Genomic DNA, 27,226 nt, shown 5'->3' with positions numbered 1-27,226 from the left:
GTGTGAATTCTTTGTCGGCTCCAGGGCTGGGGGGCGTCTGAGAGGCCTATAGCACTTAGTTAGTTTCTCACGCCTGATGCAGGGGTCTATTCAGAGAATGGAAATGACTTGAAAGGAGGATCACCACAGGGGTAACTTAAGGAACTTCACACGTTGATTAGCGCTGGGTTGATAAAGGAAGCTCGAGAAAACACAAATCCTGTTATTGTTCTGAATCGGACAGACGTTATATATATATAAAAGAAAACTTCACGAATGAGGGATTTAAAGGTAATTATTAACACATTAGACAAATGAAGAAGCAGAGCCGGAGTTTTATTTCAGCACAGGACTCCTCGCCTCATGATGTACTGCGTGACTGTACTCGATGACAACACAAACATGCTACTGTTCCAGTGTAGCAGCATTCACTTAGTAACAGAGGACAATAAAGAACCACAATAACACATGTTGCATTGTTCCAAAGTCATATCTTTTGTTTTTAGAAGTTGAAGTCGGACATGTTTTCTGCATTTCTTCATATTTTCTGAGTCGTGTTGTGTTTCCTCGTGTGTACAGAGTGCAGAGAAGCAGGGGAACCAGTTGCACATGAACGTGTACAAGATGAAGGGGCAGGCCTGTGGAGGCCCTCTGAAGACGGAGGTGAAGGAGCTGAAGGGAGACCTCCGGCCCGCTCCTCCTTATCCATCCAGGGTCAAAACAGTGGACAAGGGCACACAGGTCACCCCGGAGCGAGAAGCTGTAAGGACAATCCTCCTCTTCCAACACCACCTCCTGTTTCTCACTCACTGTCAAATGTGCTGAATTTAAATTATAAAAGGATTCTTGTTCTCATTTAAATTAACCCACATGTTCAAACTGTCTGCATACGTGTGAGCAGCTGTTCTCTGTTTGAACAATGTTTATGTGATTTATCTCCAATATTTCAGTGTCTATGCATCGTATTTAAAAAATATATATTTGTGGAGGGTTATGCAGCTCAATCTCTGCAGGGCCAACAAAAGTTATCTTTGTGTTTAAATAATTTAAATAATCTGGAAATCAAATATTAAAGTTAGTGTTGTGGGCATGACTCAGCACTTTGTTTGTTTAGAGGTTTAGAGGGTGAATAATCACTTAGCAGATATGTCTGTGGGGTATTTATATTCTGTAACCATAGAAAGATCCCAGAACAAGCCAATGGTATTCCACATAGCATTATAAAGATATACTCAAATATAAATTACATGAAGATATAAATCCAACAGAGTCCTTTCTATAAGAAAAATAACAATAAAACATGTTGATTCAGTGCTTGGAAAAAAAACACAACTTTGAAACATGATGGAATTAACCCAGTTTTCATGAAAGTTTGAAGAATCAGAATCAGATTTATTGACCAGGTATTCTCACTAGAGCTGGGAATCTTTGGGTTTCTCACAATTTGATTCAATTTTGATTCTTGGGATCACAATTCGATTCAGAAAGATTCTGGATTCATGGATTCAAAGTCTTTTTTTTTTTTTTTTTTTTTAAATTAGTGAATTTTTAAGGATCTACTCCAGTCATCTGTGAGACCGGCTGTATATCTTGTTGCTCCATTTGACCTCTGACTGAGTTAGCATTAGCACTTAGCATAACTGATTAGCCCCCCCCAAAAAAAATAGTTTTTTTTGGAATTTATGAATCAATTTAAAATCTCAGAAGATTAGAAGATAAGTTTTCCCCCCAGCCCGACTGCTCACACATGCAAGGAATTTGACGTCTGTAAACTGAACTCTCTATTTACAAAAAATACATTAATTATCAACAATCAACACAAAATTAACAAAGACTAATATGTACAAGGCTGAACGAGACAACGTGCGTTTCAGACCGCAGGAACTTTTTCATAGTTCTAGGATCTGTTGGAACCCTCCTCTTTTTTAAATACACTAACTATGAGCTATTTTAGTTCCTAGAACTGCGTTTAGAGGAACCTTTTTAGCTCCTGCTTCAGAGTAGGTACCACGGCGGTGCGAATGCAGACAGAAGAAAAGTCCCCATGGTGTTTGGTTAGTGAAGTGCAAACATGCTGAGATAACATGATAATTAAACAACAGATGGGTTACTTCACATGAGGTCTAACTTCTATCCCTTTGCCCTTATAATACAAGTCTGTGCTTCAATTCTTATTCAAACCTTTCCAAACATATTATTCTTTATAAGTGCACCACTCTCTCACCCCTGTACATGACTGTTGTTGAGATTGTGCGTCTGATGTATTTGGATACAGGTAACAGTGAAGGACACCAAGGGGAACAAACCAGAAGACGAGCCGCCTCCCATGTGGTTCAGATCTTACATGGAGAAGGTAAGATTTTCAACAGACCGAAGATGTCATCAGAATTTTTAGGTTTCCTTCATCTTACATAAACAAATCCTCTTTGTTCTCAGTTTAAAGATGAAGTCGTGAAAGAGGTGGTGGAGAGGATGTGCAGCGACTTTTCTGGCCAGTGTTGCACACACAAAGCTTCTGATGGGCCCCTCGAGACCGGCGGGGGGGCTACTGGCGGTCCCATAGGGCCCAGACCAGGCCCCTCCACCTCGAACGGATCTCTTGGCTACACCCCAAACTGCAGCAGCTGCCACAAACTCACCTCTGAAGGGGCCTATAAGTGCAGGTAGATAAACACCCTGCTTACCTTTTTTTAAATGTCATACTTTGTCTATGAAATGCTTTCATTGCGTTTTCTCTTCTTTGTTCTCCCTGCCAGTGTGTGCCCGTCCTGCATCCTGTGTGAGATGTGCAGGCATAGCCATGACCCCAGCCACAACCTTGTGAGAACCAAGACTCCTCTCTCCATCCCCGAGCATGGAATGTCGGGAGAGTTGAGGTAAACCCCCCACCCAAGGCTGAGGATAAATCTCCCCACTTCTTGAAGCAAAAAGACATTTTTACTTACGACAGTGTTAGTGCTTCTTCTGTGTTGTCACTTGGTCTGTATTAATGGAGGAAAACGTAAATAAGAATAGACGCAAGGCAGGACTTTAAATAGTGTTTTAGCAGCTACATAAGTGTAATTTATGAATTGTGTGAATGTGTGTTTTTGTTCTTGGAAAAATAAACATTTGATAGTCAACAAATAGGTGTTCCTGATGACATTTCAAACCAGGTTCCCAAGGCGAGGAGACAGGACAGTGCGCAAGGCCGAGCGACAGCGCCTCAAAGCTGAAAGGAGGCAGCTCAGAGCTGAAGTGAAGGAAATCAAGAAGAAACTGAGACTGGAGAAGAGGGGGCTGCAGTGGAGCGGGCCCTCTACCTCAGGCAGAGCCAACCTGACAAACACGGCCTCCGCGTCCACCCAGGTCCCGGCTCCGCCCCCCACTGCTGCCTCAGAAACAGCCTCAGGTCCAGCCCCAGCCCAAGGTCCCGCCCCTGCCCCGGTCCCTGACCCCCAGGCCTCCAGTCCAGAGTAAGCGCCATCTCGGAAGGGGCGTCCGCCAGTGCTGGGTACCTCGAAACCCAGCATGGATGCAATAAAAATCTTTTTTTTTTTCCAAGAAAAAGAAATCAAAATATGCCATCTTTGTAATCTAGTATGTATGAGTGTATCGCTGGCTGCTCTGGGGTGGTGGAAAAAATGTTGGAACTACCTCAATGTGAAAACTGCTGCTGCTGCTTCATAGATTTTCTAAGAAAAATTGCTTTTGAGCTGCAAAAAAAAAAAAAAAAATCTGGGGGTCCTGCTTTTTTGATTCGTAGAGAACAAAAGAGATGGGTGTTTTAAGAAACCAGGGCTATTTTCAACAATGCTCTGTACACTTGAAACTAGGGGTCCTGGGGTCTCGCACACGTCCTTGGTGCCCACTATGGCTGCGTTGTTTCTGGATGAAAATCTGCCGGACGGCACCCGTTTGGAGCCTGGAACCAAGTTCATCAAATACTGGAAGATGAGGAACTCGGGGACTATCAGCTGGACCTCAGAGACCAAGGTACCCCTCCCACCCGTCGAGAGGGCAGGCCCCACTCTCTCTTTGCCCCCCCCCCTCCTCCTGCTTTACTTCCACTCTGAGCCCCCACTCAGCTCATTCTAATCTTCTAACACCAGCTAAGATTTCTCATCCAGCCTAATGCCTCTAATGCCCCTTCTGTCTGAGATTTTTATGATTTGATTCTTTTGAATCTGTGTCGTCGTTTAAGTTCTGGAGTCTCTGTCCTTGTTTGAATGTGTGTGAGTGAGTGACTGACTTTACTTCACTTGAGTGTGTATTCTTTTTTCTTTTTTTCTGGTTGCATGCTTTTGTCTTTGTGCCTTTTCGCATGTGTATTCCTATTTTTGTGTTCTGTGTATGTGTGTACGTGCACCCAGCTAGTGTTCATGTGGGGGAACCTCGGCCTGGCGTCAGAGGAGAGGAGGGAGGTGCCGGTCCCCCTGTTGCTGCCCGGGCAGGTGGGAGTGGTCAGTGTGGCCTTTGTGGCTCCCGTGATGGAGGGGACGTACACCTCCCACTGGAGGCTGGCGCACTGCGGGTGTCAGTTCGGCCCGCGCGTCTGGTGCAGCATCGTGGTCGAACCCGGCGACGGCCGCAACACGCTCGCTCCTCAGAGCAAACGACTGGCAAGTCTGAAATCCACTGAATCCCCCCTCCGCACTCCCGCACTGAAAACATCAACTTAACATCGTTTAATGGTTTCATTTGGGACACAGAAGTAGTGTTTAAACTCAAATCCTGTATTTAAATTTAAGCACTTTACTTGAGAACATCATTTTTATGACACTTTTATTTTTACTCATCGACTTTATTCCAGAGGGAAATATGAACATTTTTTTTATTTGCCACATCCTTTGAGCTTTAATGACTACACAGATTATGATTAAAATAAAAAATAAACATGGGATAAGTTTATAAAATACAATATCTTGTTCAGACTAAAATCAACAGTGTGGGCCTGTTGTTTGTTTTGTGTCAGACGAGTTCTACCAGGGAGGAATTTCTACTCCAAACGTGGCATTAATTCATTTATTATCAGGTCAAAATGAAAAATAACACACACTCAAGTGAAGGGAAAGGGAAACAATTAAGGAAACTCAATGACCTATTCTGAATATAAATGTATATAACATACTTTATGCATGGTTGTATTAGTTTTATGTTAGACAGTAAACATCTAGCATTTCAGATGTAGACAGAAAACATCATTTATTGCTCTAAATTGAAATATCACACTGGTGCTGTGTTTGTGCCATTATTAAAAAAACTAATGTTTGAGGCTCAAAGACACAGAAGTTTGTCAGAGCGACTTTTCTGTTCCATGAATCATCTCATGAACCGTCAGATTGATCAGGTGACCTTTAGAGGGTCCTCACGCCAAGTTTGGAAACCACTGCACAGTACTTCTAAAGTCATTAAAAAACGTTTCTCTTGCTTCTCAACTAACATTATTTTACTTCAGATACTTTAAAGTTAATTTTACTGATAATATTTCAGTTCTTTGTTAGGCAGGATATTTAACACAGAGCTTTAACTTGTCATGCATCCTTTTTCTCAACATTTAGTTTTGAATTTATTGACATGAAATATATCAGTCGTTTCTTCAACACATTTACCTTTTCCTGAAGAGAGGATCTCAATGTTTGAATATAACATTTTGGATTGGATATATAAGTCTGTGTCAGTCCTGGTCTCTGGTTAAATATTAAAGAAAAGTAAACATGGATGTTTGTGATAAAGATTAGAGAATAACAACAAGTAAGGCTCCTAACTATGATACCAAAAGCATGTGTTGTGCGCTCACTATATTGACTCTAACGATACTGTTTTTGTTTGTGCTTCAGAAGGAGGACGTTAAGCCAGCAGAGAAGAAGAGGGAGGTCCGGTCTCAGGACAGTCCTGGTCCTGGCTTTGCTATCGACCTGAGCCATGAGGACTTGTACTTCCCATCGGTCGACCTGCTGACTGCGCAGGTGCACACACTCAGAATGCTCCTCAATCAACTGCAAAAAAAAAAAAAAAAACATGTTTCAGTCATTCACCACAGAAAGTCACATTTCATTATAAAATATGATTTGGATCACATGCATGTGCAAACTGATCAGAAAAGCAGAAATCATGTTCTCTATGCGTCTTCTGTTTGTAGGATCTTCTGTCATTTGAGCTGCTGGATATAAACATCGTGCAGGAGTTGGAGAAGGTTCCTAACAACACGCCTGTGGGTAAGTAAGACCGGCTGCTTTAAAACACTGAAGAGAACTTCTACAACTTCCTTCCTGTCTTTTTTTGTTGTTGTTTTTTTTATATCTGAAGTGTGTAACCTCTGTTGTGTTTGTCTAACCTGACTTGCAGCTTTGACACCCTGCATATCCCCTCTGCCCCCTGATGCTCCAGTGTTGGAGAAGGCCGTCGCTTCACAGATAAAAGATGACTCGGAGGTCTCAGGGGTCAGAACTCTTTTCGGTAAGGTGATTGTTTTTCTGAAAAATCCTCCAGAATCAGTACAGATGTTGTTAGTAAAGGAGAAGCAACTAAAGTGAAACAAATCTGAGGCGCCTGTCGCCTAGTGGTGAGAGCGCGCCCCATGTACGGAGGCTGTGTAGACAACCTGTGGCTCCTTTCCCACGTGTCATTCCTCACTCTCTCTCCCAAATTTCTGGTGGTCCAGATAGAAGATATTCTCTTTTTCCCCCATTTAATTATTTCTAAAGTTGCAGAGTTTGCAGCCAGAAGAGCCAGAAAAGATAAAGGCTAGGGTTAGGGTTATGTTGCTATGGTTACCCATCTTAGATACCGTCTGCAGCACATTCATTTTTGAACAGTGAACAGACTGATTAACTGGAACTACTTCCACAGGTGTCCATATATCGAAGGTTAATGGACACCCACGTCAGCCAATCAGAATTGAGTATTCACACAGACATGAGAACATCTTGAGATTAAAAACAAGTGTTTCTTCTAACTTATCCTACTTGTACATCGGCCTTCTTGAAAATGTATGAGTGTGGAGAATGTACGGAGGATGAAATCTCTGAGAACTGTCAGTCATCTCAAGTAATTGTGGGTAATGTAGTTCTAGTGGGTAATGTTCCTTCTTCATTGTGAGTCTGCCGAGGATGTGGAAGTGTAATGCTAACTCTTTGTGTTGGTGTGTGTGTTTGTGTGTTTTCACCAGGAGTGAAGCTGAGGCAGGAGAGCGGGCAGCCGGAGCCTGTGGCCCAGGAGGAGGACCGGGAGGAGGAGATCAGTGGAGCCCAGTTCCTCTGTGAGACCGTCATCCGCTCCCTCACCTTAGAGGAAGCCCCCGATCACAGACCCCTGCGCCGAGCCCAGCACAGCAGCCTCAAAGCAAACAGTGAGGACGTTCATATTCTACACAGTTAATTAAATTTGTCTTGAAGAGCTGTTAGCTTTATTTTTAAATTTCTTTCCTTTGTTTTTTTTTATATATTATAATTTCAGTTTCCTCTCGTGGTCCAAACTTTCCCTTTGAGAAGCCGGTGGATGTTGAGAAGTCAGAGAGAGTGCAAGAAGTTAAAGAGGAGATCTGTGCTGTCAGACTGGAGAGTTCAGCTCTGCCTCTAAACACCGGTCTCAACCTGATCAGCGTGGAAGAGGAGACAAGTCCAGGTCAGGACACCTTCCAGGATTCAATATCTCTGTTTGTTTCAAGTCTAGCTTCAGATTTTAAATTCTTTCTTAAAATGTGCCATGTCTTCATAACATCTGCCCACATAAAACAACATTTGTGCTTTCATTTCCCTGTCATGACTTCATCGTCTTCAACAAATTCAGCCTTACTTTGCACGTTTGAGTCGCTCATTTAGTCGTTCTTCTTTACCTCTTTTGTGTTTTTTGGTTCTGTTGCTGAAACCAGCGGATGAAAACACACAGATCAGCTCACCTCCTGACAGAGAGGACGAAGAGGTCATGGTTTTGAACGAGCTGCAGAGCATGAGGGACACCGAAGAGGAGGGAGAGGAGGGCGGCAACAAAGGAGAAGACTGGGAGGAGGTGAAATGTTTTTCTAATAACCAAAACATGCCACAAAGGGGACTTTAGCTTCCTTCGAGTTGCTCCCGTAGTGGTTTACCTTCTTTCTCCTCCTGTGTCTCAGGTCAGCAGCCAGACCTCTTCAGTCTCCTCCTGCGACGATTACATCATCGTCCTCCCAGACTGCTTCGACACCAGCCGGCCTCTGGGTGAGTCCATGTACAGCTCTGCCATGTCGCAGCCAGACCCAGCTGACGCCACCGCTGCTGCTGCTGCTGCTGATGATGATGATGATGATGTAACCTCAGCTGATCCAGACGTGGACGAGGAGAAAGAGGAAGAGTCCGAGCCTGAGCCCGACGCGGCTGAACCTCTGAGTGAGAGGCAGGAGAAGATGGAGGTGCCTGAAGACGAGGATCCACCTGTGAACACCTGGCTTCCAGTTCTCCCTCCATCCATCCACAGCAGTGTGAACCAGATGCTGTGTGCCTCCCAGACGCTCGACGCCACCACGCTCACCCCTGAAGTGGTGCCGCCGCCCGTGCTGCCAGACCCCCTGCTGCCCCCGCCCGCCCTCTACTCACCAAGGTTAGACAGGAGCTCAGTCTCGTGGACATTTGGAAGTTATGACATTTGACAGAAGTTTTGTAATATTGTGTAGCATGTAGGATAGCCTTATATGGTCGCGTGACCTTATATAGGCGTTAATGTTATCTGAACCACTTACACCTCAGTCATCAGAGTCTTCTCAGTCCTTCTTGCGTTTTGGTCAAGCTTTATGAAACTTCCTCAACAATTTATAAGATTTATCGTCTTGTTGCCGCATTTTGTGGTTTCATTCTTCTTCTTTTTTCTGTATGTTTCAGGTCTGAAGCACTGTACCTGGCTGAGGACCCCAGCCCCCCGGCCTGTGACCCATATGAGCCGCCCCAACCGAGGGTCCACCTAAATGGTGATTTTTATTTTTCCCTTTTTTAATTCACTCAGTTTGGGGGTTTTCCTTAAACTAATGAGGCGACGGCTGCGAGCGTGTTCAGGCAGGAAACTCCAGCTGCACTGATCTTATCATTATCCATCACCTTTCAATTAGCGGTGTATTTAAGCTGCAAGACTTTCAGTCTTTACCTCTGCTCTTTCATTGTCACCTCTGACTTTCATCAGTGCTGCACTCTTGCTCAGCCCGACCACGATCCGAGCATCCACCTGTAGGCTCTGACTGGGGGTTTTAAAGGTCACATTTTATACAAAATATACTTATACCATGTTTTTCTAACACTAATATATGTCTCTAGTCTGTCAACAAACCGCCCTATCATGAGAAAAGTCCACCCTCTCCGTCTTTTGCCTGCTCCACTTTTCAGAAAATGTGTGCTCAAACAGGCCGTTTGGAGATTTTCCCTTCATGACATCACAAAGGGCAGTAGCCCCTCCCCCAGGTGGGTGACACTCCCACAGCTAGGTGTTTGTTCTGCCCTCTGATTCCTCTTTCTCTCTGCAAACAATCGAGCATGTAGCAAGACAGCCCGAGCCACCCAAGCCCTTCCAGAGAAGGGGTGTGGTCAGACACAGCTCATTTACATATTTAAAAGTACAGACACAGAAACAGCCTGTTCTGAGCAGGGCTGAAATAGAGGGGTTTATAGACATGATCAAATACAGGATCAGAGTGGATTTAGAACAAGAAACTTCACACACATGTTTTGGGGCCCTCTGAGACTCATTTACACTGGTTGAAGAGGAGGAGAATATGTGACCTTTAAGATATCTCATCACTGCTTACATTTTTGCCAGATGCCAAACACAAACTTTGTTCGGCTTCTGCAATAAATATTTGAAAAACAAATGCAAACTCAAGTTCTCAAACTGAACCGACATAAACAAGACACAAACAAGACGCTCTTTTAATAAAGAGCTAGATCCTTTAAAAACAGGATCGCTCACTTTGTTGACATGTATTTGCAGTTTAGTCATTCGAAGAGAGGAAACACATTTTGCCCTTTGTGGGATGACAGGAAGCGAGCTCACACGCTCAGGCTTTCAGGATTTGTTGCTTCAGCAAAAATGCTCTGTTCCTCCTTTAATATTGTGTGCGTGTGCGTGTGTGTGTGTGTGTGTGTGTGTGTGTGTGTTTCCTTCTTCTATTCGCTCTGCAGTATCATCTGGTGGTCTGTCGAGATCAGCAGGCTCAGCATCCAGTGCCTTTGAGACATATAACCCCAGACCCAGATACGCTTTGCAGCCAAGGTGCAACACTACAAAAGACTAGAACTTGACATGCTTACTTTGTGAAGAAAGTATTTATTTATTTAGTATTGATTTGTTTTTAACATTGGAGCCTCGAGTAGCTTTATAAGCAGTTGAGTTTATAGCCTGTTCTAAAAGCTGTGTGATGCTCCTCTCGTATTTACAGCTAAAGATCTCTTCTCTTTTTTACTCTTAAATGGAACAAAATGTCCTCTGTAGGTCTGTTCTCTAACCAAAAAGTAACCACATCCTTTCTTTTACGCAAGAGGCCAAGGAGGCATCACAGAGGGATTCGTCAAGGGGGCCCTTTCTGTGGCAGCGTCTGCTTATAAAGCCCTCTTCACTGGACCAAACTGTTCCATACAGGTATGTCACACAGAGACCACCAGGGACTACAAATGTGTTCATGATGATGTCACACGATCAAAGTAACTAAGTGGATGTTTCTAAGAAGAACTTTGTGGTGGGGAGGACGAGTGCTTTCTCATAAAACTCCCGAACATCCCTAACAGTCCGAACAGTTTCTCCCCTCCTCAAAGATGCTGAAAAAGCCAAAACTCTGCAGCTGTTTTGTGGTATTTTTGAGGACATTTTTATGACATCAACAGGGCTTCAGTCGTTGTTTTTCTATTAACAACACAAAATATCGTAATATCGTAAATTATTGTAATGGGAAAGGTGTTTGATCTATTGAAAAGCCAACAGAGAATTTTTCTTCCAAATGTTCTGCAATGATGTCATGGTGTCGTTTCAAGCCAAACACAAGCAGCTGCTTCCAGCAAAACATTCTTGATAAACCTTTGTACCACACATCTGCAACACACAAACTGCGACTAATAAATCAAACAAATACTTGGTCAACATACATCGAGCCAGATTTGTCTCTCAGGAGTTGCCGTGGTTACCAACAGAGCGTTCAGGAGAGGGACTAAAGGGTTCAAATCAATGCTAGTTTGCCACTGCGTCAGCTGGATGTCTCAATAGGTAACTGTTTCATCATAACAGGTTTATAAGGTGATAAACTGGGAGCGTGTTCTGTTTCCATGGCCTAGTGGCCTCGGCTGTAAAACACAATGCAACGTATGTAAAATGAAGCCAGCCGGGGGTTAAACTGATTTAACGTCTGAAGAATGCTGTGTTTGTGGATCTTCGGTGCAGCTATTTCTTCACAAAATTAAAATATGTGTCAACCATGTAACCTCAATCCACAGAAAGAAGTCCAGGTATTTTGATATTTGTCAGTTTACTGAGGGGAGAAAAAGAGAATAAGGACAAAACATCAGAGAAAAGAGGGAAAACAGATGGATGTAACTTTCCCACCTTAAAATATTAGTTTCAGAGTCGATCTAAAAGTACAATAACCTACAAAAGGGAGAATAGTTTCCATCCCATGTCCACAGAGTGCCCTGCTGGTCGCCTGTTTTCAGCAATATGTAACTTTGGCAGCCGGGCTCTGTTCTTTGCGAGAATTTTGTACGGCTTTAAGCCACTAGTTCACACAGCAGCCTTCAGCTAAATAGAAGCAAGTTACCTGTCTCTGTTCTGTTTCATACAAATGCTGCGGCTAAGAGACGAAAGTGGACGGATGAGGCTAAGAGAAAAAGAGAGGGACCGAGCAAGACAGAGTTTTACAGGAAACAGTAGGCTGCAAGTGTGACTCTGAGCTGGCTATGTCAATACACTGGCGTTTTTGAAAGTGCAGTTGCAGCAAGAGGCCTTTGGTGGGTGCCAGAGTGCAAAAAAACAGAATTCTTCCACAATTTTTGATTAACTGTAGAGAAAGCTGAATTGAAAGGAACGGGTGGATTCCAACAGGCTAGTTAAACAAAAAATAAGTCATTTTAAAATCAAGCCAATCGAACCTAAAATCTAATTTTTTGTGCGTCACATTACGGATGTCTTATGTAAATAGCCATGTAATGAGCAGGATCATGTATAGTGATCGTGGAGATCCTGCTCACTGTGTCATGTTTCCATTAGGCGATAAGAAACCGCTCACTGTACATCATCCATCACACATCAATCTTGTGGCTGATTGTCTGGTTTTACTTTTGTAGCTCTTAAAGAAGCATCAGTATTAAATTAATTTCTAGCTCAAAGCTCCTGACATCATCAATTTATCTTGTGTCTTTTTTTTTTTCCCCCCTTCCTCCACTGTAGCGAGGCATCGACCCAGCCACCAGACAGGACCCTTCCATGATGGCGATGCTGCTGGAGATGGGCTTCGGAGACCAGCGGCTCAACCAGCGGCTGCTGAGGAAGCACGGCTACAGCCTGCTGCACACCGTCAATGAGCTGGTGCAGATGGCCGAAGACAGCCAGAACAAAGCTGTCAACTCTCTGCACTAAAGGGGGGAGGGGGGGGGGGGATAACCGCAGGGGGAGAGGCTACTTTTGTTTAAGGCTTTAAAAGAAGGAATTGAAAACATGATGTAAAAATATTTAGATTATGTCCTGCATATCACTCACCCTTTACAGCGTCTAGCTTTATATTCAATTCTGTAAAGTCCAGACAAAGAAAACCTTTCTGTGTGTGACTTATTGGTTGATCATTTATTTGGAACAAAATTAATAATAATTACACACACAAAAAAATCCGTTAAAGGCAGGGTTGGTTATTTTTTCAAAAACTAGCATGATTTTGAAAGTAGCATTCCCTCAGTGCTCCGTCTGCACCCGGCCACTCCCCTCTGTGCTCCCTCAAAAGCCACGCCCCCTCACTTACATGCACAAGCACCATTGGTCCAGAAGCGGACCTCAGCTCATGCATTGAGTGTGGGCTCGTGCACACAAGGGGTAGAGAACGAGCAGGGAGACAGGGAGCCGTGATTGGTTCATAAAAATGGCACCTCGTGCAGACATTGGTTGAAGTTTTTACAGGCTAACAACGGCTACAGATGATGATTTTCTTAGTTCCTTTTTCAGAGCTCATGAGTTATTAATTCCTATCAGGACCTAAAGACAATTTCAACCAAAATCTTAAAAAGTGTATCTGGAGGAAATGACCAACCCTGCCTTTTAATGTGTAAAAAAAAAAAACTTAAAAATTTGCATATATTTCTTCAAACTCTAAATTAGAAAGAATGGCTTCCCTGCCTTTGCCTTTACTTTAGCTTCAACATTGGGTTGAAATGAAACATATACACCTGTAAATTACTCAGACTAGCGGTGAACCTTTGCCATGCCTTGTTTACCTTGGACCATAGAGCCTTCTGTGTCGATGTAATGCTGCAGGAGCTGTGTAGTTCAGACCGGACATAGGAGTGTAGTATTCCAGCTCTTTCATCTTCGTGTTTGTGTGGCTGTCGTAGCTGCTTCCTCGGCGCTGAAAATAATCGTATTCGGAGAAAAAAGGGCTTCTTTGGCTAGATTCTTCTCTCAAATAGAGCAGTGGATGGTAGTATTGTTGAATGTCAAAAAAAAAAAAGGCCTGCTCTCGTGTGAGACGATGCTACTGAAGCTTTTCATGGGTGTTCTTTGGTGTTAAGGGTCGGCAATTTGCAGTAGTAAGAAAAAAAGAAAAGAAAAAAAACAAGATATCTGAGACGTTTCTTGATTATCGTAGTGAAATCTGCCTAAACAATGCAATCTTTTTCTGTATCAGAGTACTGTTATTTTAGACGTTGACATGTGGAATGTATTCAAAACTTTGCCCGAGCGCAATTGCCGCTCGGACTCGGATGTTTTCTACCGCTTTTTAGGAGACACCTGCATGACAGGTAGAGGCTGTAGAGATGAGTCGTGTTCTTGTGGTCTTAGCACAGTCACAGTTTGGGGGGGGGGGGGGGGGGGCTTTGCATCATCATTTATCTCCCCTGCCTGCATTTTGTCCTCATTCAGCCACCATCCCTCCCCCTTCAAAAAAAATATAAACCTAGCAACAGTCATTCAACACTAATCCAAGCTGAGATGTCTCTAAACACATTCCTTTAATCTCATAGTGGAACCAAGTATGTTTTTATTTAAATACATTGCCTTTTGGAGAGATGATTATTCGTTTACTGACATAAATGTGCTGATTTGACATATTGTGTGTGTGTGTGTGTGTGTGTGCACAGATTTACGTTAATGTACACCTCTGTTCTCTTCATTTATTCTTTCTTAGCGTGCGTGTGCCGGGTTGGCGAGTTTTCAAATCACGTTTTCTTATGTTGACGATTCTCCGTGTTTAAAAAAAAATCTTTCTCTAGAGAATAATTGTGAATATATCTACTACTGTACGCTTGTCGAATTATTCTTCTGCCACAGAGTGTATACATTGAATCCTCTCAACTGTCAATCCGCCAATAAACTATTTGCACATCTCTCCTCTGTTAATGAGAAGTGTCTGAATGTAGGTTATGCAACGCTGCACCATGTGTGTCCTTTATGAAGGCCTGCAGTGCTTTCTGTACGAGGTTAACTAGACGTAACAAAAGGTACAGAGGCTTCAAAGGTTACTGTGACAATACTGCAGTTTCAACAGAATTTTGTGTGCAGGTTCAACGTATATAAGAAAGTCACTGAAGTGCAAAATCTACTCAGACTGTTAAGTCTCAAGATTGTGTCTTGAGTCAAGAATAAAATTATTTTGTTTTTTGCTGAGCATAAAAAACGCAAGCCCTAAGAGGACAAACATCCATACCATATATTTTACTCTGTTTTCCTGTTACAATGAGTCAATTTAGGTTTTTTTCTCAAGAGCTCAATGGGCTTATCTTGTTGCCTTGGGATAACAACGCTGGTTTTCCCGGGATATAAAGAGTTAAATTCAGTCCTTCAGAAATCTAATTATTGGAACACCAGAGATCTGCTCCCGGGATAATGACATAAATGAGTCAAGATATCAAGAAAACAACCGGAAGGTAGCTTATGAACCTACATTATCACAGTAAAGCAGAGTAAAATGATTTTTTAAAGTACGGATTTTTTACTTACATGGGTCATTTTGTTGAAAAAGCAAAGGGGGTGGGGGCGCTGGTGGCACAGCGGTTAGTGCGCGCGTCCCATGGCCTGTGGCTCCTTTCCTGCATGTCATTCCCCACTCTCTCTCTCTCCCCCATTTCTGACTCTATCCACTGTCCTATCTCTCAAATAAAGGCCCAAAAAGCCCAAAAATAAATCTTTTTTTTTTTTAAAAAGCAAAGGGGATGACACTCTGGGAAAATATATTTATATATTCTCTTGCAGAGAGTTCATTAGATTTAAATCCCTTTTAACTCTGTTTGGAATATGTGAAGCTAGTGCCACAGCCGGTTAGCTTAGCTAAGCACAGAATGAAAAAGGGTGATTTGTTAGCTTGGTTTAAAAAAAAAAATTACATAAAACTTTAATGTGATTCAGTGTGTTTATAATGACCTTTAGTCATAGTGAGCTTTAGTCATGTTTAAAAGAGTTTTTGCTGTTTGTTTTTTCCTCCTGTTGTTAGCAGCCGGTTAGCGTATGTTAGCACAGAGGCAGGAAATGGAAACAACTAGCCTGGTTCTGTCTTAAATTTTAAAATATAATCTAATCTGATACAATATGTTAATGAATTAGTTTTTATGGTTCAAAGTTTAAAAGTGATGTTTGAAGGTGTTAGCTCGTTATTTTTCTTCCTCTTGCTAGCAGCCGGTTAGCTTGTGTTAGCAAAAAGGCGGGAAACTTGGAAACAGTAAGCCTGGGTTGCAGAAACATTAAATCTATTTAAATATGTTAATTTGAGTTTAGTTTTGTTGGCAGGTGTCATTTTTTATTCATAGAGAGAGCCTGTTTTATATCTGATTGTCTTGACACTAAACTAACTTTACGATTGTGTTGTTCCGATCACATAATCCCAAATTTATTTCTCATTTAATTATTTCTCCTGCTTTTTGTAAATTTGTGTCTTTAACATCTCAGTCTTATTCTGCTTTGCTGCTAATTCAATTAATATTTTTACTTCACCACGAGGCTCGCACATGATTCATGATCATGATGATTTGTTTTAATTAGATATTTGATGTCAAAAATTACACTGAAGGTTTTCATGTGAGGAAATTCAATTTCAGCTAGTTTCTGGTGGAAATTAAGTCTCAACATTTACTCAAGTCGCTAACTTTTGTATAATTTGAGATGCTTGTATTTTATTTAAAGGTTTCAGTTTTCTGGAACCTTGTGCACTTCTACTCCTTATACTTTATTATTTTACTTCTGCTCAGATATTCATATACAAACTCATAATACAAAACTGTAATCAGTTAGTACATTATTTAACATTAGAATAAGATTAGACGTATTTGCTCCTTAGACAGACATTCAAATGCAACTCTGTGGTACACAAAGTTAGATTTAAATTAGACCAATTTTTATCCGAAGCAATCACTTCAGTTCTTTATTTGAGATCTCGAGAAATTAACTTGTTATCTCTGAAAAATACAACTCCTTAATTGTTACAATGGGAACAGGAGTTACAAAAATTGTGATATATAACATAGGTTTAATCAGTCCATAAAAACCCAATTAAAAAAAACAAAACACACATTCTGTATGGACATTACTAAATGGAAATTTTGTTAATATATAAAAGCAATAAAGGAAGTTTAAAAAAACAAAACAATTTTTGTATTTTATTAGTTCTTTTGTCAAAGGGAAGACTTAACAATTGTCTAAAAGTGGAAGGTACACACACTCTTCACAGGTAGGCCTACAGTGAAGCGAGGGGGCCAAAAGGGGCCCTTATAGAATTATTTGCCCCTGTGGCCACAAAAGAGGTTAATCAGGCCATGGTAGCCTATATTAGATATATTGCGAAATGTACCTTTAAATATTTGAGATTGTATAAACGTCTGATTTAACCATGGACAGTCGTCACGCTGCATCAATCCAGAAAAGGTAATCAAAACCCCTCGCATGTGATCTGTGGCTGCAGACAGCCCAAAGTGAACTGTGAAGACGGAAGTGATCCTCCCACTCGGTTTTGTTTTTTCAGACTCTGAAGTCTTTAAGAAGCTCTTCAGCATTTTAAACATGACAAACCACTAGTGACGCAGTTTCATTTTCACACTGGGTGATTTTTTGACTTTTGACTCGAGTCGTGCTGGGAGGTAAGAGCTCATTTCTTACATCTGGAGTAATGCAGGAGTCATTTTTCTGCCCCACATGTTTGTTAGTGTGTTGTGCTATATTTGACCGTGAAGCCTAAAACAGCAAGTGAAACACCGACAATGTAAACAAGCTCGGGGAATACGGAAGTAGCCTACATAGGTGTATGTAAGGGCTACAATTTTCGTTATATTTGATATCTGCAATACATAAATCTGTGTAAAGCAAAATGTATTTTTATTTATTTATTTATGATTTATTGATAAGGACAGAAGAGCGTTTGTGTAGTCTCAATAAAAGATAGAAACAGTGCAAAAGGAGAAAGAGCAAACTGGGTACAGTAGAATTGTACTCTTAATGTGCGTTTTCATGTTATTGTTATTGTCCAAAAATGCAGCAATAAAAACCTGTTTACATCCCCAAATGATGTGCAGAATAACCAGGACGTATCAAAGTATCCTTGGCAAAGGAAGTACTGTACTGCTTGACAAACTGCTTGACAAAAAAAGGCTGCGTCATATTTTCCTGTTAATGTCTTTTGTCTTATCATCAAAATAAAACCTTCTTAATGTTTTTTAATTAAAGTAGACCTACTCATAGAGAACAAGGGTATTTTCTATCCAATAATGTTAATATTGGATCACTTGTAATGTGTCATTTTACATCATGTTGTCGAGAACAGATCATTTTAGGATTAACTATTCACAATTCAAAATCTGATTTAAAAATTTGATTTATTTTAGTTGAATATTTATCTGCAAACTGGTAGATACTGCAGCTTTAAGATTAAGGCACTGAGTACAATATTTTCCTGTACTCATTGTAAAAGTAGGCCTAAGTGATTCTTATCCTATACCTGCAACTTTAATGTAGAATAACTGAATTTAGTCTTTAAAGAGGAATATCCTGATTTTAAGTTCAGTATACCATACGATGCTTCTTTGTATATTACGACTATCTGTGGCTTTGCAATTTTTTTAATTGCTTGAATTTTTTTTAAATGATTTTGTCTGGTGTTTTAAATGAAAACCTGTTTGCCAACTGTGTTAAGAAGGAAACTTTGATCGGATAAATTGTGCCAGGAATACCAGGAAATAGCTTTCCACTGAAGGTTCTCTGATAATAGTTTTAGTCATGGTCATCACTATCTCAAATGTCTCATGTGTTTTTATTGTAAAAAAAAAATGATGGGTTTTGTTTTTTTTGCCCCCCGCCCTCCTCCCCTCCAAACACACACATACATAATCACATTTTTTATTTATGGGCGTCACAAGACTTATTGCATCAAACTTGAAGTTCCCATCATCACTTTCTCCAAAAGCTGTGATTTGGACACAAACCATTCATTTCTGCTGAATCTGCATGCTTTTGGTTCCTTAACTGAATCAAACCATGAACCCAAATATATGCATCACTTCTCTCTTTCTATCTGAAATGAAGCAGTCATCAGAAAAACATGGTACAGTATCACAGGGTTTTTTACTAAGTTGCCAAACTGCAATAAAGTAATGGAACACGGGGCTGTCACTCCCACTCTGTGGACTCTGCTCGTTTTCTCACATGACGTCTAAAATCGAGCTTTTATTGGCCGTTCAAAGGTTTGTGAGGGAGGCTGACGTTCTGCTGCACGAAGCCACACACACCGTCTGTTAGTCACAGGTGAAGCTTTGGATTTTTAAGGTGGAGATTTCATCCATTTTGGTTTCTCTCTCTCTCTCTCTCTCTCTCTCTCTATTTCAGACTTGACTTTTTCTCTCTAAAGTGCCATGGTATCATTGGGAAATAGCAACAATCACGCGGAGGGAGCTGATCTTAAAAATGGGTCAGAGAGGGCGAGAACACTGAAGCACTTTCCTCCGTACGGCACCATGAGCGGGAACTCATCAGCTGACACCTGTCCAACCTGTCGCGGCACCGGGCGAATACCCAGAGGTCGGTTTTCTTCCATCAAAATGTTTTTTCATGATTTTGTTTATTCTAGGTTCTTGTTTTACAGATTTTTGAGGTTGTTAAATGCAAAAATAACCAAAAACAGCTCGGTGAAGTTTACAGTTTTTTGTCTCTAAAAACGTTCATTTTACTGAGTCAAATCGACAGACACAAATAAATTGATCCACTTTCACATCATTTTAGTGATAATAATTAACTTCCATCTCTATTTTTTTTCTTTTCAACAGGCCATGCCGACCAGCTAGTTGCTGTAATCCCATGTAATGATGTCAGGCTGAAACCCAGACGCACGTAAGAGATGAATTTATTTGTCATTTTTTTACATTTAGAAATATTCCCTGAACGCTCTGTAATCACATCATAGAACAAACTGCTCTTTGAATGAAGCATTACCCTGAGTACATGTTGCACAGGATTTCTAATGTTTGCACCATGTTTCATGTCATTTAGCATGTTTTTTATGTTTGTTTTTGCAGAAAGCTGTACGTTTGCACCTCCATGCTGGTGTGTCTCTTGCTCTCCTGTCTGATCCTCTACTTCCTCTTCCCCCGGAGTGTCACCGTGACGCCCGTGTCGGTGCTGTCCGTCATGGTCTACTTCAACCCAGGCACGATTCAAATGGAGGTCACGGTGAGTAACAGCAGCGATAAGAGCAGAGCCAGTTACATGGGAATCTCTACGTTGTATATAGAAAAAATCACTTCACTGGGAAAAAAAGAAAAAAAAGAGATGTTCCTTTTTAGTTTCTTACTCAGTTGAAAGCTCCTTGTTTCATACAACCTACTACAGCATAAATAGAATAGAATAGAATAGAATTACTATATTGATCCCAAACTGGGAAATTGTGGCGTTACAGCAGCAGGTTATCCAACACACAATATGAGTAAAAAACACAATGTTATCAAATCTAAACACAATATAATATTAAATACAAATTAAATAAGTACTAAAAATATCAAAACTAAGAATGTGAATATATACAACCAGGATTTAAGTTAGCATTACTAGTCTTAAATAGGAAGATTAAATATGAAAGATTAAATGTAAATGTGCAAAAACAGAGTAGTAAATGGACAGTATTGACATAAGTTGAAGTGTATGAGTGTAGACATATTATAATCAGAAACTATACAATATAACGGCGAGTAGACAGACAAATGAAGTGAACATGAGTGCAGGGATAATTTGTAAATTTAACATGTGCAGAACAGATTACAGTATGGAGAGACAGATGTTATCATCATGCACCCTAAACAGTTCGAGGCGTGATATTTACTCCACTGAAACGTCTTTCCTTCAATGTGAATGTCAGAATGAGGGGATGACGTGATCCCACCTCTGTGCCTCCATCAGAGGTAGTAACCGGTGATCATCAGAGCCAGCCGAGGAGAACAGCGCCATGTGCTTGTCTCAGTAGCCCTTTTTCTGATGTCTGCATGTGGGCCCCAGAGTCGCCTGCTCTCAGTCTATACCTCGTTTTCCTCTTTTTTGGAAGGAGAGTTTTTCTTTTCCCCTGACAAGCTGTGTGTGTTTCTTCTTCTCCTAGAACCTCATCAACATCACCAACGAGAACTTTGTCCCGGTTCAGATCGTTGAGTTCGACATCCAGTGTCTCATTTCCGAAGTGGTGGTGGGCAAGACCAAGATAAGTAACATGACCTCCATACCGTCCCGCTCACAGAAATCGGTGAGTCTTGCACAAAATCAATCACAACAGAATGCTCTGCCCTTCTCTTTTCATATCTTACCCCTCTCTCTCTTTTTTTTTTGAACATTTGCAGTACATCATTAAGAATGAGCTGACTATCTCTGATACAGGATTGTAGTAAGTTTACACTTTTCATTTTCAGAAAGCTCTTCAAAGTGTCTTTTTCTATTTTCATGTGTCGATGTCCACTCACTAACGGCTTCTCATCTTTCAGCGATTACTGCAAGTCGACCTCGATCCATATTCACACGTTGTTTCTGGAGCTGCAGTAAGTATCCATCTCAGTCTGAACATCTCAAACTTACAGAGACCTGAATGCATCACTTTGTGTAGAGAGGGGCTGAAAGTCTTATCCTCTAAAGTCATATCTTTCAATCTAACATGTTCTTAGAAAAAAGAGTCAGATATCGAGGAAAGAGAGATTGATTGGGGAATGACATGCAAGAAAGCAGCCACAGGTCAGATTCGAACCTGGGCCGCCTGCTTGGTGGACCTCCGCCTCGGTACATGGGGCGTGCACACCAACCACTAGCCCACCAGCGCCACATTAGTCTGCTCTTTTAATTGCAAACCACACTTTGCAATCAACAGTAATCCGATACTGCAATCTGCAAATAGTCAATAATCTGCATCAATTCCTTTTTTTTACCACTTGGGGGCAGCAGAACAAGCTGGAAAAAATATATAATCATCTTATGAATATATTACCTGATATGTAATCATATGTGAACTAAAAACAACCACACGTGCTAATGCTAAGGTCTTTTCTCACTGTGTTAAATATTCTCTCTGCCTTTTTCTCTCTTTTGGTCGTCACTAAATCTTGAAAAGAACAAATGACAGCGTGACAAATACTGTGTCTGTTATCAGTCAAGCAGTGTACATTTGGGTTATCTGAGCTTTCTCAGTCAGAGGTGTAGCTTGTCAACAGGAAAGACAGGCAACTAATTGCGGCCCCAGTGGTGGTTGGCTGTCGGTTGTAGTGTTTGCGGTGTGTTCAAGTGCAACTTTTTGACCCAAAAAAAAGGTGCTGTTATATGACGCCACAGACCACAGTCAGCCTTCGTCGCAACTAGTTCTTTGCCGTCTGCTTGGTGTGTCAGGGCCTTTAAACCAAAGCAGGGGCCCAAAATGTGCACATTTTCAATGACAGTAGGAAACCTCCCTAAGGGGGTCCTTCTTATCTGACAGCACTCAGTCTTGTTGCCCTGCTAAGCGTCGCATGCATTATTATTGCTGTGTAAAGTTTGTCAATGAAAGTCAAGAGGAATTTTTCTATTTATTGAAAATGCTGGTTTGAGGGGCCCCCCCAACTGATTTTTGGCCCAGGGCCCCAACAGACTCTCGATCTATCGCCACTGTTTTCAGTTGTATTGAACCAATATAGCGCAGAACGTATATGGTGGTTTTCCGTCGGCTGTAGTCTTTGCGGTGTGTTCAAGTGCAACTTTTTGGCAAAAAAAGGCGTTGTTAGTCGATGCCACAGTCTTGGTGTGCTTGGTGTGTCAGGGCCTTAAATCCAAAGCAGGGGCCCAAAATGTGCACATTTTGCAATGCACTCAGTCTTGTTGCCCTGCTAAGCGTCGCATGCATTATTATTGCTGTGAAACGTTTGTCAATGAAAGTCAACAAATAAAAACTAAGAGGAATTTTTCCATTTATTGAAAAAGAGGAAGAGGAGTAAGCGTCAGGAAACTGGCAGACTAAATGGGGATGACTGCTGGTCTGAGAGGCCCCCCAATTGTTTTTATGGGCCCCTCAGTGGAGAGCTAGGATCTTCACTGTTCTCAGTTGTATTGAACCAATATGTGTGTTTAAACAATAAAAGAGTCAGGCTGATGAGAATATGTTAAGCAGGCCAGGAAAACAAAACTCAGTGACTGCAGCACACTGTGGAGCTCCAGGACTGTGATAAGAGCTGCTTAAAAACATCAGACAAAGACGCCGCAGCAGACGCTCCAACAGCCTCCAATAATGTTTCTTGTTTTTTTTTTTCCTCTCCACAGAATGACAATGAACATTTCTTATCTGTCGCACACGGAGCAGCTGTCTCTAGACACCTTCGAGTATATTGACTGTGGCACCAATTCCACAATCCCGCATCCTGTGACATGATGAAATGGAAATGAAAAAAAGTGATGAATATTCCGCCTGCATTGCACCACGATCCCGTCTGTAAGAGACGTGAGTGAGCTAATGATAAATACTGTGACAGGTATCTTTTTCTGTATGTTGTTTTAGCATACTGTAAGACTTAAATCAATCACTACAAGGATGTGATTAAAGAATACAGACACTTTTACTTCATGAATGTTTTCTTTGTTTGACATACAGTCAATCTGTATTAAAAACAATGTGGTTTTTAGAAAGTATAAGTGCACAGTTCTTGAATTGAAGAAGTAAAAAGTGTAACTTTTTGTTGGAAATTCTGCTGCTTCTAAAATGTTTTTAAGGCTGTTTACTTTTTTGTCCGGGTGACCGATTTTTTTATAAATATCTTTTTTTTTAATTTGAAGCCGATGATCTTGTCTTTTGAAAATTTGCACTCCATTAAAACTGTAGCATGTTGGTGTCTGTATGTTATGGTCTTTATTCACTTTACTTAAAACGAGTTTGCTGCCACATTTCAAGACACTTCATAGATACATGTTTAGAATTAACTGTCAACAAAACTCGAAATTTCCTCCAGGTCCTGAAGTTCTTGAGAGTGGACACAGGGTGGAGCTAATGCTTTCCTGATTGACATCTCAGCTAGTCAACGCTTTGCACTTCAAGGCAGTGGCGGTTCTAGACCACTTTTACTCTGGGGGCAAAACTTCCTTTTGGAGGGGTGGCCACAGGGGGGACCAAACTCAGTGTTACAGGAGCACTGGCCCCTGTTGGCCCCTGCTTAGAACCGCCCATGCTTCAAGGTGAAGTACTGGTGCCAAATTTGGTTGAGTACATTTCTTTGCCAAGTGAAAACTCTTACTAAAAGCCATTACAAGAGAATGGCTGTGCTTATCTAGAAAGAATGTACTGCACGTGTAGTTGTCAAGGTTGTGGTGCAGAAATCATGACTTTATAATACAATAGAGCCTTTATGACATTTACAATAAAAACACCAAAACACTTCTTAAGGGCACAACTTTCACACATCCTCATTTTTACAACGAAACATGCACTCAAGTTAGAGAAAAAAAGAATATTAATATAATATTAAGAATAATGGGGATATTTTGCACAACAAACACTTTATTTGCATGGCATAGCTTACTTTTGAGGAAAAAGTTAAAAAATATTTTAGAAGAATTCAAGTAGAAATCCTACTGACGTTTAAAGTCAATCATATTAATGTTAATAGTGAGGTACAGGTGTGATATTATTCGCAACAAACTGGGTTTTCTCTGTGCAACCGCATGTGTTGCAGTTCGTCCTTCCACCGGCAGAGGGCGCGGAGTTGCAGTCCAGGTGGGTTGTGACGTCACCTGGGCTCTAGCTGGCTGCTGCTGTCCGGGGCTCCTCACACACACTCAGTGCTGCTGGAGAGCAGGACCAGAGTGGATGTGACCGACCTGGGACGAGGACCGTTTTGTTTACCAAGTCAACTACCATGGATGTGTTTATTTCTTGTGGATAATGTTTCATCGCCGCACATTTAAAAAGGTACGCACGTTTATTTGTTATTATGTACGCAAGAGGAAAGTCTTTTAAAATTTGGCGAATTCATCCCGAACAAGCTGTCATTAAACTACAGAGGACGCATGTCTCTATGAGTGCCTTATATTAAGGAAGTAACCTTTTAAAGCACTCTGGAGGAGATTTTTTTTAAAGGAATTTAATTTATTTGCACTCTTAAAACATCATAGAAATAACCTGCAATTTAAAGTCAATGTGCAGGAGAATAAGAAAACTGAGGTGCCTCATCTGCAAAAGAATATAGTCAAATAAAATCAAGTTATGAAAACAAATATTCTCAAACGTGACTGTGCAGTTTGCCTCTGAACAAAAAAAAAATCGTTGCTTTAATTAAAAATAAATGACGTTTTGGGCTCTGTAGTGAATAATTCATATCTTTCTGTAAACGTACAGTGTCCAAAAAGCAGCTGTTTTGATGGGTATCTGGATGTCAACAACAACCGGATTAGTCCTGCTGCTGCAGTCCTCATACACAGCAGTGAATACATATCACCCATCCACTGCAATGAAATCAATCTGCCCCCAGGAAAAGCCCTTCAGGTTTAGCTGTCTTAAGAGGATCGGAGGGATCGGGGGGGATCTGGATAACCTCGGCCGTCCAATTAACTGTTGTTGTTCTGTGTGATGTGTCACCGACAAACAAAGGGCATTATATTGATTTGTGTAAATAATGTATTAGAGAAGTTAATAAAGTATGCACGCATTGTTTAAATCTCAGGACAGGGATGACATCACTCCCGCTGATAATTATTATCTTCTCTTTGTGGTCTCTGTAATCTAAATGGCATTAAGATAGCGAATACATTCCTTCAGCCGCCATTGTGTTCTCATTAAATGCTAACTACGTGTGTGTTTGTTTTAGATAAGGTCACCGAGGACAGGGAGCAAATGCCAGAATACTGAAAGAGGATTAAACCAGGAATCCGTCACCTCCCCCTAAGTAGGTGTGAATTTGCTGGCTTGCCACCATGGGGAACCAGCTGACCGACATGGCACCCAACACGTCGTTCCTGCCAAGCTTCCAGTGCCTTCACGTGGTCGTCATCGGGCTCGACTCGTCCGGGAAGACCTCGCTGCTCTACCGGCTGAAGCTGAAGGAGTTTGTGAACACGATCCCGACGAAGGGCTTCAACACGGAGAAGATCAAAGTGGCCGTGGGGGCGTCCCGGGCGATCAACTTCCAGGTGTGGGACGTGGGCGGTCAGGAGAAGCTGCGGCCCCTGTGGAAGTCGTACACCCGCCGCACGGACGGGATGGTCTTCGTGGTGGACTCGACGGAGCTGGAGCGCATGGAGGAGGCCAAAGTGGAGCTCCACAAGATCACCCGCACCTCCGAGAACCAGGGCGTCCCCGTGCTGGTGCTGGCCAACAAGCAGGACCTGGACTCGGCCTTGTCCGTCGGCGAGGTGGAGAAGCTGCTCGCCGTGCACGAGCTGAGCACGTGCACGCTGCGCCACGTGCAGAGCTGCAGCGCCGTGGACGGTCAGGGACTCCAGCCGGGCCTGGAGAAACTGTACGACATGATCCTGAAGCGGAAGAAGATAGTGAAGCACAACCGGAGCAGGAAGAGATGAACTCTGTTGCTCACGCTGAGAACGTTAAGTTGAGGAGATTTTATCCACGAGACACTTTTTAATGGTCGCTTTTAACGGGAGAGCGATTTGTGCCAACAAAAACAAGAACCACAAACGGCCTCGGGGTCGGAGAAATGGATTGGCTCATAACAACCGAAGCAGTATTGACTTATTCTTTGTTCTACAATGGTGCAGCTGACCTTTGAAAGCTCAACTTATAGATTTAAAAGGGAAACTTGGTCGCAGTTAGTCCTCACTAAGTGCTTTTCTAAAACTTGATTTAAAGAAGGATTCTAACAAGACGTTTGCTTGTTAACTGTAGTAATTACAAACACTTTTGCATCCATACGGCAGGCGTGTAGACGAGACACATATCATATAGAAATGTTCGGACATTTTTTGTCCCACAAATTCTTCCCCTAAATATTTATTCTACTCTTTGTGTTAGCATCGGAGAGAAAAGAAGATTCTTGTTTTGAAATCTTGTGAAATGAAAGAGAGTTCAGTGGTGATGAAGAAGCACAAATTATTTTTAATTTTCTTCACAATGGAATCAGAAATCCTAAGTGCATTCCCTTCATAGCCACAGAGGCTCAGTGTCAGCGATTCTTAATAAAACTGTTTATATACAAATTGTACATTTTTTGTAACACTGAAGACTTAATAAATCTACGCACTGTACAGAACACCCCCTTTGCTTTCTTTGCAGTTCATTGAACCGAGGAATCCTACAACGGGTGAGGTTTATCATATTATCAAGCAAAATAATCTAAAACATTTACATTGTACTATAAAAAATCATCAAATATCCATGGCACACGGAAAATGTGAAAACTTTTCTTGTATTTTGTTGTGAGCGAACAGCACGTTTCACCTGCAACTTCTTCAGGTTCTTTCACAATAAAATACAGAAAAGTTATTTTCAGTGTGCCACCGATTTTTGATTTCTCTTTCATGGTATGTTCCTGCAACCGTGCACACCTCAGAATGTATATAAACTGTGCACGGGTTACCCTGTTGGCCATTTATATTGTTCTCGTTAAAGCAGCTGTAATCGAAATGTTCATATTATCATATTAGCAAA

General features: G+C 41.5%; 3 protein-coding genes across 6 annotated transcripts in view; all 3 read left to right on the top strand.

Annotated features, from left to right (window-relative positions):
• The window catches only part of nbr1a (NBR1 autophagy cargo receptor a), a 16,450-nt gene extending 1,954 nt beyond the window's left edge, over positions 1-14,496 (top strand). Inside the window, exons 5-22 of one of the 3 annotated variants that reach the window (XM_020644967.3) lie at positions 559-741; positions 2,255-2,332; positions 2,416-2,642; positions 2,736-2,855; positions 3,135-3,434; positions 3,795-3,954; positions 4,332-4,580; positions 5,799-5,927; positions 6,101-6,176; positions 6,307-6,417; positions 7,130-7,309; positions 7,417-7,584; positions 7,832-7,968; positions 8,072-8,535; positions 8,814-8,899; positions 10,101-10,191; positions 10,458-10,557; positions 12,352-14,496. In XM_020644967.3, coding sequence (XP_020500623.2) covers positions 559-741; positions 2,255-2,332; positions 2,416-2,642; positions 2,736-2,855; positions 3,135-3,434; positions 3,795-3,954; positions 4,332-4,580; positions 5,799-5,927; positions 6,101-6,176; positions 6,307-6,417; positions 7,130-7,309; positions 7,417-7,584; positions 7,832-7,968; positions 8,072-8,535; positions 8,814-8,899; positions 10,101-10,191; positions 10,458-10,557; positions 12,352-12,540 — 3,048 coding nt within the window. In that variant the 3' untranslated portion in view covers positions 12,541-14,496. The remainder of the gene's footprint in view (positions 1-558; positions 742-2,254; positions 2,333-2,415; positions 2,643-2,735; positions 2,856-3,134; positions 3,435-3,794; positions 3,955-4,331; positions 4,581-5,798; positions 5,928-6,100; positions 6,177-6,306; positions 6,418-7,129; positions 7,310-7,416; positions 7,585-7,831; positions 7,969-8,071; positions 8,536-8,813; positions 8,900-10,100; positions 10,192-10,457; positions 10,558-12,351) is intronic. The other 2 variants (XM_065950061.1, XM_065950059.1) reach the window with 2 other exon arrangements.
• Positions 14,497-16,896: 2,400 nt separating this feature from the next.
• On the top strand, positions 16,897-23,459 carry tmem106a (transmembrane protein 106A). 2 transcript variants are annotated; one of them, XM_020644965.3, is made up of 8 exons: positions 16,897-17,022; positions 18,973-19,164; positions 19,410-19,473; positions 19,659-19,812; positions 20,729-20,869; positions 20,964-21,007; positions 21,105-21,158; positions 22,897-23,459. In XM_020644965.3, the coding sequence occupies exons 2-8, from the start codon at positions 18,999-19,001 to the stop codon at positions 23,003-23,005; spliced, it is 732 nt and encodes a 243-aa protein (XP_020500621.2). In that variant the 5' UTR covers positions 16,897-17,022; positions 18,973-18,998; the 3' UTR covers positions 23,006-23,459. The 2 variants fall into 2 exon arrangements, with proteins under 2 accessions (XP_020500621.2, XP_020500619.2); XM_020644963.3 differs by lacking the exon at positions 16,897-17,022 and adding an exon at positions 17,036-17,234.
• A 917-nt stretch (positions 23,460-24,376) lies between these two features.
• On the top strand, positions 24,377-26,830 carry arl4d (ADP-ribosylation factor-like 4D). The gene is made up of 2 exons (XM_020644970.3): positions 24,377-24,535; positions 25,431-26,830. The coding sequence occupies exon 2, from the start codon at positions 25,537-25,539 to the stop codon at positions 26,140-26,142; it is 606 nt and encodes a 201-aa protein (XP_020500626.1). The 5' UTR covers positions 24,377-24,535; positions 25,431-25,536; the 3' UTR covers positions 26,143-26,830.
• Positions 26,831-27,226: the final 396 nt, after the last annotated feature.

The sequence above is a fragment of the Labrus bergylta genome, chromosome 21 (assembly GCF_963930695.1).
Source record: "Labrus bergylta chromosome 21, fLabBer1.1, whole genome shotgun sequence".
In the NCBI taxonomy this organism is placed as follows: Eukaryota; Metazoa; Chordata; class Actinopteri; order Labriformes; family Labridae; genus Labrus; species Labrus bergylta.
Note: the sequence above shows the minus strand (reverse complement) of the source record. Positions and strands in the feature narration are given on the sequence as shown.

Coding starts and splice junctions, on each gene's coding strand:
- tmem106a (XM_020644965.3), top strand. CDS start 18,999: ATGGTATCATTGGGAAATAGCAACAATCACGCGGAGGGAGCTGATCTT. Junction 19,813..20,728: donor CGATTCAAATGGAGGTCACG/GTGAGTAACAGC, acceptor TTCTTCTCCTAG/AACCTCATCAACATCACCAA. Junction 20,870..20,963: donor CGTCCCGCTCACAGAAATCG/GTGAGTCTTGCA, acceptor GAACATTTGCAG/TACATCATTAAGAATGAGCT.
- arl4d (XM_020644970.3), top strand. CDS start 25,537: ATGGGGAACCAGCTGACCGACATGGCACCCAACACGTCGTTCCTGCCA.